The sequence below is a fragment of the Gymnodraco acuticeps genome, unplaced genomic scaffold (assembly GCF_902827175.1).
Source record: "Gymnodraco acuticeps unplaced genomic scaffold, fGymAcu1.1, whole genome shotgun sequence".
Taxonomy (NCBI): Eukaryota; Metazoa; Chordata; class Actinopteri; order Perciformes; family Bathydraconidae; genus Gymnodraco; species Gymnodraco acuticeps.
Window position 1 is genome coordinate 1,025,214 of NW_022990235.1, and position 14,776 is coordinate 1,039,989.

Here is a 14,776-nt window from a genome sequence, read left to right on the forward strand (position 1 = left end):
ACCATATGAAACAGAACTGTACACAGATTTACTTTTTCTTTATGGATATTTCACTAATCATTCCCCTTTTAAACTGTATTCTTGTGTTACTGTCCTATAGTATTTCATACCCGTTTTTCATTTATTCTCTCTTTAATAACTATAATGATCATATAAAGGTATTCCTCGAAAATACTTACATAAATGGTGACCAAACTGTTTGAGACCCACTGAGATAACTTACACTAAAGTGAACTATCTAAACACTGAGAGAGTCCTTACCTCACTGAGCTGAGGTTATAAGATCCTCTCAGTCTGACAGGAGAGGACTGTCCTCCACCTCGGTGTAGAAACAGCCCTTTATATCCGTTAGCATAGCTAGCTAACCAAATGCTAACAACATTCCACGTTACCGCTCGCGCACTCACAAAATGCGCTCGTGCCACACACACACAGAGCTTGAATGAAACCCATGTACTTGTACTGTACTGTATATCATATTATTTTCGATGGCTTTACTGTATAATCAGTGTAACAGATGGACAGATTGCCACTGGGCTTTCATCTAAACACTCAGCCACGTAATGATAACAAAAAAAAGGTCGGGGGTCATTGGTCAAGCAACACACCAATCAGAGAGCAGCAGTGAGCACACCTCAGGCTGTGTTTTATATTTGTATTATTTATTTCTGATGTATTTCACACAAAAAACCTTTAGTGGAAACGTTTTCACTTAGCCTATATGATTAAAAAAAGAAAAAAAACGGCAAAGTGGCAAGGCTTGCCCACCCTGCGTTGGGGGGGCACAGTGACTCATTTGGGGGGGCATGGCCCGCGAATGACCCCCCATGACGCTGACCCTGGGTTACAATGGTGTAGACTCAATGTATTTGATTCAAACCCGTAAACAAGTCACTCAAAACTCAAACACTAAATCAAATAGATGTATGTAGCCCTCCCTCACAGCAGAGGGCGGTGTGCAGCCTTCACGTCGCTGTGGAGACCGTCATCTAAAGTAAAGTAGAAGAAGAAATCACGGAAGCACATGGCAACGACAGTGGAAGTGTGTCGATTCAACGCTATACAACTGGATATTTAATACAGTTCTCTTTTGTTTTATCTCCAGTTGTCAGCACTGGTGTTTAAAAGCATTGCTTCTTTTCCACTGTAACGTCCTGTTTGTCTGCTAACGTGCAGCTAACAGTGCATCATGGTTCGAGAAAAAAGGTGAGTTCGGCCAAAGTTAGCTAAACCAGAGTCTGCATGTTTTTATGTTGCTATGTGATTGTTATGCTGCTAAAGCTGCATTTAGCCTCATAGTTAGGCAGAGGTGTTCTGATACAGTCTATGTTTATGATATGCTTTGACACCTTGTAATCGATTTTTGTCTAAAAAGTTTACGTTTTTTCCTTTTCCAACTGGACTTACAGTAAACACTAAGTTATTCCATTATTATAACGCTAAACATTTTCCAAATTCCTTGAAAACGTATCCCAATTTTCTACAGTTTTGCCCTTTTTATTAACCATGTATGTTTGCTTTTAGTTCAGTTTATTTAGGTATTGTGCTTTCATTCTTGTCTAAGTATGAATGTATTTAGGTATCTGTAAACTTGAATGTTGTATGCATGTGTTTTAATTAGTTATGTTATTATATGAGAGGGAAATCCTTCGATACTGTGTGTTGTATTGTTATATAAGTGTAATTATTTTATTATTTAATGTCGGTCTCCTTTCTTTTACCATTCAGAACTATAAAGGCCCCAAGGCAAAAGAAGCCAGTGCAATATGATGAAGATGACCCTGAGGGATACAAGAAGATGCCTGTCCCTGACAAGGTAGAGCAGCAGATCTGTCCCTGCTGACTGCACTGTTGTTGTTGTTGTTGTTGTTGTTGTTGTCATCACAGTAAGACAGAGATGCATGACATACAAAATGTAGGGTTTAACATACTGAGAGAAATGTACCTACATCTGTTGGTTAATGATTAATAATGATAGGTGATATTTTGTTAGTCACTTGAGTTTCAGAAAAGTTTTTGCAGTAGGGCCTGGCTCATTTCGTGGCATCTGCAGGCAGTGGCAAGTCCTTCCGGCATATGCCACTACTCTGTGGTAGCTGTGGCAAGTACTTCCGGCATATGCCACAGAGGCCGCTACTCTGTGGTAGCTGTGGCAAGTACTTCCGGCATATGCCACAGATGCCACAACTTGCCGAGGCATCTGCCGCTGCTCAACGGGAGTTGCCACAAGATGCCAGAGTAAGAGAACGTTTACGGTAGCTGCCACTCGCCTTCCGTGGCAAATGCTGCTATTTAAACATGTATTTATCGTGTAAAATGTCGCTGTTTTGGCATGACTTTATCGAACTGATCTGTACACAGGACTGATGATCTGTGCACAGGGTTGGGTTGTAACTGAATACATGTAACGGCGTTACATAATCAGAATACAAAAACCAAGTAGCCTAACTGTATTCAGCTCGCGTTATATTTGAAAAACAACTAATCCGAATACAGTTACTTTCGTAAACCTGAAGTGAATACATTTTGGAATACTTATTGGAATTATTGGTGGAAAAGTTTCATTACATTGCATTTAGCTGACGCTTTTATCCAAAGCGACTTACAATAAGTTTCCTCATAAAATGTATCCTAATATTCATTACCGGCAGAACTGTGTGCACAGCGCAGCAGCATGTCTGTGAGGCCCCGCCCCCGCACGCAGATGAGAGTGAGATCTCTTTTTAAATATATTGAAAGTTAAAAACGGAGATGGTTCGATAAAACGTGCAAGATAACGTTTATGTAGCATTTCTTTACTGTCAAAATGACATTTCATAACTGGATCAAATCAAAGTGAATGGCCTGCTGCTGCTGAAGGCATGGGGCAAATGTAAGTCCTTTGCCTAATTTATAAAGTAAACCTTAGCATCTCACTAGCAGTGGCAACTGCAATCAGTTACAGCTGCCCTAAGTCTGTACCCAAGTCTAATAACACCAGTGTACACGTTGCTGTGTCAATACAGATATGTATTTGTTAATTATTTGTCTTTACTAGTCATACACCTGGTTTATCGTATAGCAAGCAGTGGAAACTCCCCTCAAGAAGCGAAAATTGCCAAGGGCGTTGCAACCCTCACTCGCCAATATTTCATCATAAATATAGCACGTTTGTTTATTTTAGCAAACCATGCTCCAAGTAAAATTGAATAGAAATTATAATGTTTAAAAAAATAGAGATCGGACCATCAGTCCTGTGTACAGATCATCAGTCCTGTGTACAGATCAGTTCGATAAAGTCATGCCAAAACAGCGACATTTTACACGATAAATACGGGTTTAAATAGCAGCATTTGTCACGGAAGGCGAGTGGCAGCTACCGTAAACGTTCTCTTACTGTGGCATCTTGTGGCAACTCCCGTTGAGCAGCGGCAGATGCCTCGGCAAGTTGTGGCATCTGCCGGAAGTACTTGCCACAGCTACCACAGAGTAGCGGCCTCTGTGGCATATGCCGGAAGGACTTGCCACTGCCTGCAGATGCCACGAAATGCGCTTGCTGTCTCTCAGTTTTTGACTGTTGGTATTGATCTACAGTATTAAATATAAACTAGATGTGGCTAGATTTCAAATAATATAAATGTTTGCAATAGAGGCAAACTGACAACATTTTGAAAATGTTTCTATAATACTGTTATCTTCTTGTAATAACCAGACACTGGTGATATATATCTCGTACATCAATCACGTGACTCTTAACTAGGGATGGGTATCGTTAAGGTTTTAAAGGTACTACTACTTTTATCGATCCGGTCTTTTAACTGTACTTTTGGAGAAAGAAATAAGGTAAACTAAACAAATTGTGAACAAAACTAACATTGTTTTTTATTTAAATTAAATACATAATATTTCACATCAAAAGAAACAACAATGTTTTAACAAATCGTATTAAATAATCTGATGACAGAATTGTAAACAGAATAGCTGAAACTTTAACAAACAAAATAACTCAGTTACCTCTAATCATTAACCCATGTTTGTATAATTGAGTTAACTCCGTGTGTTGCTGCTAGCATACATAACACCTGACGTTACTCGTGGATGGGGCTACAGAGCTATGAGAAAGACAGTCGAACCCGGTGCATTCCTCCGTCTGAATGTGGGGCACTTTTGCTAAATGTTTAGAGAAATTGCTCGTGTTACCGCCCTTACATGCTAAACTCTTATTGCACTATTGGCAACGAGCATTGTCCACATCGAGACGGGTAAAGTTTAACCACACCTTGGAGCGCTTTCTCCGCCGTCTCCGCCGTGTGTGTGTGTTGCTGCATGTAGCAGCCACGTGTGTGTAAGCTGCCCCGCCCCCTCGCACACAGACGGGAGAGAAAGATCTCGTCTGTATTGGAAAGATCGAAAATACTAAAAATAATCATAGGCACATTTGACAGTCTTTTTGCGTATTAGAAACAGAGTTGGCGACACTAAAACTGCAATATAATGTTTGTGTAGCACAATACATATGACATATATTTTTTACATGTCTCCAGTACCTATAAAAAGACCGATAACGTCGGAGCTTAACGGTACCACGGTCTTTAATAATTCAGCCCCGAGGTCCCTTTAATACCGGGGCTCGGTACCCATCCCTTCTCTTAACCATCAACAAACTTTCCTACATCAACTCTGTTTTGGTGTTGTAGATTATTTTAACGTCATATTTGAATGTCTTCCCTCTTCCTTTCAGAAATCCTCACAGTACGCAAAGGACAAAATTGATGAGTTTCATGATGACAAGATTGCAGTAAGTCCTCCTCATTAGTAGTTCTTCAGTATGTGGATGTTGCTGTGTTTACGTTCTCTTATATATATTTGTTTTGCTGCGTTTTTTCTTTGTCACAGAAACTTCTGGCCAGCGGTGTTCAAATGGAGAGCGACCAGGAGGAAATTGATGAGGAGGTAGTGACTTATGTGTTTGCTGGGATTTATATTCATTAAATAAATGTAAATCAAGAACCAATTCAAGCTCATCTGAATTTCACAGGAGGAAGTGATGGCTCTGGATGATTCAGAGTCAGATGATGAGGAGGGAGAAGAGGAAGAGGAGGGGACAGATATGGAAAGTGATCTAGAGGAGAAAAAAGAAGACGGTAAACATACAATCTATCTTTTTTTGCGAAGGGTTTTGCCTTACTGTATATAAACAAGCATATTTAACTGTAACCTTGCTGTCTTCCTCAGATCTTCCTAATGAAATGGCATGGGGCACCAAGAAGAAGATGTTCTATGACTCTGACTATGGGGCCACCAGTAAGCATCTTTTATCCCCACCAATATTATCCGGGTAATTCTGGTTTTCTAAATGGCTAATATTGAAAGAAATGTATTTGTGTTATTACAGAGGGTAAAAAGCAGGATGAGCTGGAAGCTGAGGAAAAAGAGGAAGAAGAAGAAGCTAAAAATATCCAAAAACGTTTAGCTGCAAATCTGAGCGAGGAGGATTATGATTTAAACTTCTTCCAGGTATTTTGTTATTCTCTTTGGTACACCATTTTGGTAAATGAAAATGTAATGATAGAAAATGTTTTTAATTGTGATTGTTTGATTTGTCTAAATGAAGGAATTTGCTGTGGAGGAGAAGGATGATGACAAGACTGCGGGAAAACAAGAAAGGATTGTCAAAGATCTGAAGCAAATGTCCCAGAAAGAGAAAATGAAACTTTTGAAAAAGGAGTCACCAGAGCTGCTTGAACTTATTCAGGATTTCAAAGCAAAGGTAAAACACAGGCATTCAACCAAAACCAATGTGTTAAAAACTGTTAGAGAAATATCACTCGTCACCGGCTTGATCTTCAATATCAAGACACATGTATTTATTATCCTGCAAAAAAGGAAGTAGTGATCACAAAGCTGCATGGGACAAAATAGTTCCCCAAACAGTGTCCTTGACGTGCTTATATACAAGAGAGTGTTATGGCGTATTTCCACTGCAGGGCCTCGCACGGCTTAGTACGGTATAGTTAGGCCTTGGTAGGCCAGGCTCACTTTATGCTGCGTTTCCATTACAGTTTAGGAACTGGGGTAGTAACTATAGTAACGCAGTGTAGGCGGAGCCGTGACGTCATCTTCCACGCGAAACACAAAACCAACATCAGCCGTTAGCTGTTAGCACTCAAGCTCACAGCTCCTCATATCTGTTCAGAAACTAGACAAAAGTTAAACAAGTACAAACCACAGACTGTCTGTGTCATGGAGAATACAGTCGCTGGTTTATTTATGTCTGTATAAGCCGTTGTCGTGAGTGTGGACGGTCGGAGCATATACTGCGTTAGCCGATCTTCATTCAGAAAACACGCATTTTAAAAGGTTTTTCGCCTGCCGTCTGTCTGCAGACTTGTCAAAGCTTTAATTCATGGTTTTTACTAACCGGTATCAGTATGTTGTTACTTCGGCATCATTTTGAAACGTGTATTACAATTAAATCACGGTCAAATATGTTCATTTTGTTGTTGTTGCCAGCAATTCTCTCACTAGTTTAGCATACTCAGCCCGGTTGTTGGCCCGGAAAGAACCTCGATTTTGGAGAGCCAGAAAAACTCTGAAAAAGTACCCGCTAGCCGGAACGCAACCAAAAACGAGCCAGGCACGGCACGCTTAAACCGCGCTCCGCGCTGTAGTGGAAATTCGCCATTAGTCACAAGATGCAGAATACCGGTTCAAAGCAGTATTCTGGCATTAGTTCTGATTTATCTAAGGCCTCAGTAAGCAATACACATGAGTCATATGCCTATCTCCCTAGGGGCTGTGTCATCATGTTAATCGTAGGAACATAGCTATCGTATGTAAAACAGTGTCTCATGAGCGTCATCTATGTAATCATACATCCTGTTACGTACATAGCTACATAGGGCCTTTGTTATCATGTGCTACTCTAATATTCAAAGAGTACATTCATTATTTTCCCAACAAAAACCTGAGCTTTAATAAGCCAAAAGATACTTGCATAGTTACCACAATCCAACATGTTATTGATGTGAAGTATTTTGTATGTGTGCAGCTAAATGAGCTGAAAGACGAGCTGCAGCCTCTTGTACAGATGGTCAAGGATGGAAAGATCCCCCCAGGAAAGGTGAGCACATTAACATTTGGCTGTATGAGAATCCACATTGAAATCAACCGTTGCTCTGATTAGGTTCTTTAAATAGCTGTAACTGGATTGATCATTAGATGGGATGGCTACTGTTATATTTTATGATGATTGGTGTCTGTTTTGTAAGCTTCTAATGTCCATATGTATTCAGAAGTACCAAACTACATAATAATACTGTCATGTAGCTCAGGCAATCAATTCCTAACCAATTGTTGTGCTTTTTTCCAAAGGGTGCTGACTACCTCAAGACAAAACAGCAGCTGTATCTCAAGTTAGTTATTATTGCTTGTTGTTAGATAATGTCAAAGTTTTTTAATTAGTGGCTAATTATTCTTTCCTGCTGCAGTTACTGCACGAACATCAGTTTCTACATGGTGCTGAAAGCAAAGCGAATCCCTGCTCATAACCATCCTGTGATTGAAAGACTGCTCATCTTCAGAAATGTGAGTGCACACAGTGACACCTGTTGCCAGGGGAACATAGCATTATTAAAGTAGTATTAGCGATTGTGTTTTCATTCTATATGTCAAGGAAACTGTACATGTTCTCTTTTACTTTATAGAGCATTATATTTACATTATATTTGTTATTGGAATTTTGTATTTTCACATGTATTTTTGTATATTTTCCACGTGTATATCTTTTTTTATCTTTTAACTTTTTAATGCTATTTTATTTCTATTTCTGAAATATATTGGACTGTCTTAGTTTCTCTTATGTACATTTCCTTGTGTTTTTATGCTGCTGCAATGCAAACATTTCCCAAATTGGGATCAATAAAGTATCTACCTACCTACTGACCTACCTACTGACCTACCTACCTATCTACCGACCGATCTATCTAGAGCAGCTTCCTTTAGTGTGTCATTCATGTTTTGATGCTACTGTCGTTTGAAAATGCCAGAAATGACTATTAGAACCCTGTGTATAACGCTTGAATACCTTCCTGCAGCTCATCAATGAACTCAGTTCAGTGGATGCTCGGCTTGCACCGCAGTTTCGCAAGCTGCTAGCTGGGGAGGAGAAAGATAAATCCAGCAAACCTGCACAGGGCAAGAAGGCCAAAGTCTCCAATAAGAAGGGAATGGTGAGATTTTTGTGTTCGTTTTGTAACACTATTGCATAAACTGAAGGGCATCCTCGATGTAGATCCACTGCTGATGTTTTGTATGACTATTGAATGGTATTGAGAACACGTTGTTTGCAGGATTCTGAAGAGCCTATGCCTGGGGTGGAGGATGACTCTGACTCTGATATGGACGAGGAAGCGGCTCTGCGTTTCTACAGAGATGCGGAGGAGCGTTTGAAATTGAAGAGAAAGGTCGAAGAACCAGAAACAGAAGAGTAAGTTTGATTTGAGTCTTTAAAATGGCTGTTTGGACAAGATCAACTCTGTATCTGATCAATGTGAATTTGTTGCAGGTTGGAGGAGAAGAAATATATGGAGGAAGATCCAGATGCTAAGAGAGGCATTACTTACCAGGTACAGTGTTACGACCACTAGCACTCTGAAGTATTAATAGCTAGTCAGACACTCTCACCTGGAAGTTCATAGTAATAATATAACAGAACTATCAGAACACCTTCAGAGCAGGTGGTCATTTCCGAGTAGGCAAATGGATCCTGACAGTTACTTAGACATAAATGCAAGTTATACTCCTGGAAGTTGGACTTTTTTTAATGCTTGAATAACAAAGCTGAATACATTTTTTTACATGTTTACATCAAATAAATCGTATGTAGTTTTACTGCTACGGCAGTGCATGTCTTGTCTCTATGTAGACAATTTCATTCTCAGTTTTTGAAGAAAAACTAAAGAGGGTAAAATGTGTGTTTTTATAGATCTTTGGTACAAGTACATCAGAGTTGCTTATAAAACGTTTTTTTTAATATTTGGTGCCCCTTACTCCGTGATCACTTAATGCATTTCATTTTGAGTTACTTGAACTTATCATTATGAAATTAGATTGCATAATTGAAAGCTATAAAACAGTGACACCAGGTACAATCTCCTGGGAAAGCTTTATTTACAGCACAAAGTTGTGAACAACTGAACGCAGTGTGTTTGAGTGGAAAGGGATTTTGGTTGTCTTTGCGACAGTGGCGCAACAATAGTACCCTTTTTGAAGTTTTACGGGGGAGAAGTTGTCTGTTGCCACTTTAAACTGTCATTTCTGTTCAGTTATTCTAATTATGTAACTCTTCCAATTTCACAGATGTCGAAGAACAAGGGGCTCACACCAAAGAGGAAGAAGATTGACCGTAATCCCAGAGTCAAGCACAGAGAGAAGTTCAGACGGGCCAAGATCCGCAGAAAGGGCCAGGTTTGTATTCCATACATTGATGAGAACATTTGTATTACACTGTTTCAGTGCATCATGAAGCTTCTGAGGACTGCAGGCTCATCAGTTTGAATCCAGTTTATGTTGAAAAACAAGTTCAGCAGTTGACAAGGTCGTTCAATTTCCCCAGGTCCGAGAGGTTCGTCGGGAGGAGACGAGATACAGTGGAGAGCGCTCTGGTATTCGTGCTGGCGTCAAGAAGAGCGTCAAACTTAAGTAACCAAACAAGAGTCCAATACGTGGAGCCAGGGGGTTGAAAAAAATACCAATGGATTAAACTTGTTGATTTTTATTATAGATTTGTAGTAAAGCATGTCACTGAATTATTCAACCGTCAGTCCCTTGTGTAGAAAAGGCAATAACATTACTTTGTTTCTAGTTCATTGCACAATGTGAATAAACATTTAATAAACTTTCATTAACTTGTATTTTGTCATTGTACAGAAACAGTAATCAAAGCTTGGATGATGTTTTTTAGAGTACATTAGAAAGGTCATGGGAAGGCAGGATGTGTTTAAAGTTATTACCAAGGTTATATTATCAATATGATTAAAGTATTTATTCAAGCCGAGCTCAGGAACGAGTGAGCGCACAGACAACAACTCATGACTCAGGCGTGCAGTATGGATGATTTCTGTCAGCCCCCTTGTTGAGTTATGAACTTGTCGTGAGCTGACGTCAGGTTGCTCACTATCCTCTCCTCTATCTCCACCTCATTCTTGGCATCTTCCTCTGAGATGATCAGCTCAGCCTGGGTCTCGGGGGTCACCACCACCACATAGCCCCGTCTGGAGTCCAGCACGTTGGCCACCACCGCCTGATGCCTGTAGGTGTCCAGAGCCCGGCGAGCCTTGTCCAGCAGGATGGATGCATCTGTCTCCAGCTTAAAAGAAATGACAAAAGCCTGAGGGGCCCAGTCTTTCACTAGCGGGGACAGTATCTTAGGTACCATGTTCAAACTGAGCTGAAGGGGAGAAAGAAAAAGTATATTGCCATTAACAACCAGGTAAAGGAATACTTCACACACAAAGGTAACCTTGTGCTATCTTGTATTCTTGATTTAAAAAAAAAAAGTGTGGATGAACCAGGATGTTTTTAGCAACAGCAAAACTATATAAAAACATCTGTTAACAAACTCAAGTCTTGCATCCAAATCATTGATCTAGTCATATGCACACAACTTTACAAACATACTATTTTAAAACACATCCACAACAATGCAAGATTTTCTGTTGATACATGCCATTCTATTTACTTCAGAGACTTATTTTGGGGGGTTATTCTTAAAGAATGTCACAGGACAACCATGCTAGCAGCTCTTTTAGGCTGTGCTTAGCCACAGAGAGGATTGGAGCTTAATTTACAGACGGACATTGTCACCCCTTGAGTCGTGATTCTTGCAAGGCTGGAAACAAAGTTTTGAATGTTTTTTCACCTACTTGAAGAGGTCCATTGGAAGACTGGATTTTGTGTTCGGGCATCTCAGATGCTGGGATATAGAAATCTGACACAGCTGCAGCCAAGTAAAACATGGCCATTGGTCCTATGTGCAGAATAGGAAGTTATGAGCAATACGCTTGACAAAAGCCACACATTCAACCTGTAGTAAGTTGTTAATCTGTACCTATAGCGCTGAGTGCCTGTGCTGCTGCTTTAAGAAGATGCAGATACTCTGATAGAGTGCTGAACTCGATTGGCAGAAGGAGGTTGCCTTCTTTCACTTCCTGGTATCTCTTCAGTGCTTTGGCAATGTTGGGAAGCACCTGCTGGTTAACCACCACTTCACCAGAGGAAGCTTCTTCTTCCCCTCTGAACATCAGGGCATCCAGCATGTTAATGGTAGAGAACACCCGTGTGTAGGGGTAGAGGGAGCGATGCCTGTGCAGGAAGATGACTGCGTAGCCTGAGTCCATGAAATACTCCGCTGAAGAGGCTCCTCGCCTGCCACTGCTGAAGTTATCTAGGAAGCGGACGGTGCGGGACTCTAGGGGAACTTTGGTTCCTCCTGATGTGATGAGAACCACTCTGCGACCCGCTGCAGCGTGTAGACTGGCGAAAGCAGCCATCTTCTCTTTAACCTCATCAACATGGCAGGGGACGGCAAATTCTTCTGCCAACTTCCCATCGATGGAAGATACTCTGGGATTAGCCATCACCTGATGAGAGAGAGGGCATCATAGGGATTTTAATGTTGAATGTTATTCCATTGTTTCTTGTCTCAAGGTTTGTCGTTGATGTTAAAAATGGAGCTGCTGTGATGCAAAAAGAAATCAGACTTGAACTGACAAAATAAAAGGATCTTCATCGATCATCAGGAAAGAGGATTTAGAATAAGAGGATGGGAGGCTGTGGCTCAGTGGATAGTGTGCTGGACTTCGAAACAGGGGATAGCATGTTCGAGTCCCACTGCAGTCAGCATGTCGTTGTGTCCCTGGGCAAGACCCGTCACCCCATATTACTCCTGTGGGGATTGTCCACAGTAGTGAATGTATGTAAGTCACTTTGGATAAAGGCGTCTAACAAATGACATGTAATGTAAAGAATAGAGTTGTGATCAGTCAGGAAGGTTTATGTTAGGTCTGTGTTTAATGGGGAACTTTTGGATATTAACATCCATTTTGCCTGCCTGTTAAAGTAAAAGAACAAAAGTATTAGCATCAGAATATACTGAATATTAATTATAATTACTGATGCATTACATTGTTATCAAAGCTAGTAAAGGTGGAACTACTTTGTATTATTTTATAGTTTGTGAATTTACTCCAGGTGTAACTAAAGTCTTATTTAATCGTTGATTATGTTTTAAATCAATAATCAAAATCTGCAAAGTAACTAAAAGGTATTAAATACTTGTATTGGAGTAAAAGTACACAATTGACCTCTTATCTTTTGGTAAATCATCTCCCTCCATCCCCACCAGTCATGCCACTAGTAGCCACACTTTCTCCTTCAACCCCTTCAATGTTGGGGAGGTTTGTAAGGCTCTAAAGGGCCTAGACGCCAACAAATCAGCAGGTCCGGACGATCTCCCCCCTTATTTCTTACGGCTAGCTGCAGATATTATAGCCAAACCACTTTGTCATGTTTTTAATCTTTCTATAACAAGCAATGTCATTCCAGATGTTTGGAAAACTGCAAATGTTCTCCCCTTATTGAAAGGTGGTGATCCCATGGTGATGAATAATTACAGACCAATTTCCAAGCTCTCTATTTTAGCTAAAGAACTTGAAAGGCTGGTGAATGATCAAATCAAAGAATATTTAAGCTTGAACAACATTCTATCTCCTCACCAGTCAGGCTTTAGGAAGCAGCACAGTACAGTAACGGCTGCTTTAAAGTAGTGAATGACATTGTTGAAGGCTTGGACGCAAAGAGCTACTGTGCTGCCCTTTTTATAGACTTATCCAAGGCATTTGATACTGTGGACCATGGCATTCTATGCCAGAAGTTATCCCATATAGGCCTGTCTGACCAAGCTGTTGGTTGGTTTGCAAACTATCTTTCAAATCGCAAGCAATGTGTAAAATTCAGCGGTCTCTCCTCAAGCTTTCTTAATGTGCCCAGAGGCGTTCCTCAAGGTTCGGTCTTGGGACCGACCCTTTCTTACTATTTATATAAATGATGTGGGTCAAAGTATTGATGCCTCTGTACATCTATATGCAGATGATACTGTTGTGTACTGTTGTGCTAGCACTGTTGCCCTTGCATTTGAACGTCTGCAGTCTGCTTTTGACACTTTTCAGTCACATCTGTTCCACCTTAGGTTGGTGTTAAATTCAGATAAGACAAAAGTCATGCTGTTTTCCAATAAGAAAAAGTTACCAACTGTTCTTCCCTGCATCATGTCTGCACAGCATAACCCCATTGAAGCTGTTAACACCTACAGATACTTAGGCATCACTATAGATGAAAATCTCTGCTTCAAACCACACATTGACAATCTTTTAAGGAAATTGAAATTAAAGCTGGGATTCTTTTTTAGAAATAAGGCCTGCTTCTCCACAAGTGCGAGGAAATGGCTTGTAGCTGCCACATTTTTGCCGCTCTTGGACTACGGGGATGTTGTGTACATGAACGCCTCAGCTCACTCCCTTCATCTGCTGGACGCTGTTTACCATGGGGCTCTGAGGTTCAGAACCAACTGTAAACCCCTCACACACCACTGCACGCTGTACGCTTTAGTCAACTGGACATCATTATCAATGCGCAGATCACTGCACTGGTACAAACTCATCTATACCGCTATGCTTGGACTGCTGCCCCTCTACATATCCACTTATATATCACACAAACAGTACAGCTATAGACTACGATCTCAACATTACATCACTCTGTCCGTCCCCTCAGTACGCACGGTGCTTGGGAAAAAAGCCATATCATACTCTGCCCCCTCGACCTGGAACACACTTCAGCAGGAACTTAAGCTGACCACTTTGATACCCATCACGTATTTTAAACTCATTTTAAAAAAGCTGGAGAAATCATCTGTGGGTGTTTGCACCTGCTATATCTGACTGCTGTATATGGATTTTAATGACTACTTTTTGACGATGTTGTATTTTAGTGTTGCCTCTGTGTTTAGTGTCCTGTCTGTCTGTAACTTTGTGTGGTAGTGTTACCACTGACAGGTCTCTCTTGAAAATGAGACCTTGTGTCTCAATGAGATCTACACCTGTATAAATAAAGGCCAAATAAAAAAAATAAAATAATTGTAGTGGAGTAGAAGTACAAAGAAGCAGAAATGGGAGATAATCACTGGTAGAATGAACATAACTTACTGTTAAATTAATGTCTCACTGGCAGATTCAGGAATTAAATACCATGCTTTAAAAGTTGGATTGTGTTATTAAACTTGTGCAATAGTAAAGTAGTGTACAGGAATAATACATGACTTTTTGTGGAGTAATTTCAGAGAGTGGTATTAGTAATTTTACTAAAGCAAAGGACCTGAATATTTCTTCCACCTCTCTGATCACAGTATGCATAAATGCTACAGTCAGTAAACTTATCAGGTGAACCTTGACCGTCTGGCGGCTGATTCACTGAAGGACACACAGCCTATTCAAGGTTTTCTGAATTGTATCGGCAAATGATCAGTAATATGACAGGTGGTGAGTCATTTTACACACGCTGCTTGCTATTAGACAGTAATTTGCCACCGTGACAACAGCCTTAATAAAAAACACATTTGCTTTACCACAATATACTCACTAAACTGCGAAATGCCCTACTTTCGATTCCGATGTTGATATCAGTCAGCTTCACAACAACTTCTGCACTTCCTGAAACCACTGAGCTGATTTGGTTGCTC

General features: G+C 40.4%; 2 protein-coding genes across 5 annotated transcripts; one reads left to right on the top strand and one right to left on the bottom strand.

Annotated features, from left to right (window-relative positions):
- The first annotated feature begins 971 nt into the window (after positions 1 to 971).
- Positions 972 to 9,883, top strand: utp3 (UTP3 small subunit processome component). The gene is made up of 16 exons (XM_034219343.1): positions 972 to 1,206; positions 1,729 to 1,816; positions 4,721 to 4,777; positions 4,876 to 4,932; positions 5,018 to 5,123; positions 5,215 to 5,283; positions 5,375 to 5,496; positions 5,594 to 5,749; positions 7,031 to 7,102; positions 7,354 to 7,394; positions 7,470 to 7,566; positions 8,076 to 8,210; positions 8,331 to 8,467; positions 8,546 to 8,606; positions 9,340 to 9,447; positions 9,596 to 9,883. Exons 1-16 carry the CDS (start codon positions 1,190 to 1,192, stop codon positions 9,683 to 9,685), a joined length of 1,413 nt encoding a protein of 470 aa, XP_034075234.1. The 5' UTR covers positions 972 to 1,189; the 3' UTR covers positions 9,686 to 9,883.
- On the bottom strand, positions 9,127 to 14,776 carry ppcs (phosphopantothenoylcysteine synthetase). Of its 4 annotated transcripts, none has more exons than XM_034219360.1 (4): positions 14,697 to 14,776; positions 11,090 to 11,621; positions 10,905 to 11,008; positions 9,127 to 10,429 (listed from the first exon to the last, which is right to left on the bottom strand). In XM_034219360.1, exons 2-4 carry the CDS (start codon positions 11,616 to 11,618, stop codon positions 10,103 to 10,105), a joined length of 960 nt encoding a protein of 319 aa, XP_034075251.1. In that variant the 5' UTR covers positions 11,619 to 11,621; positions 14,697 to 14,776; the 3' UTR covers positions 9,127 to 10,102. The 4 variants fall into 4 exon arrangements, with proteins under 4 accessions (XP_034075251.1, XP_034075250.1, XP_034075252.1 ...); XM_034219359.1 differs by having other exon boundaries at positions 14,677 to 14,768; XM_034219361.1 differs by having other exon boundaries at positions 14,663 to 14,705.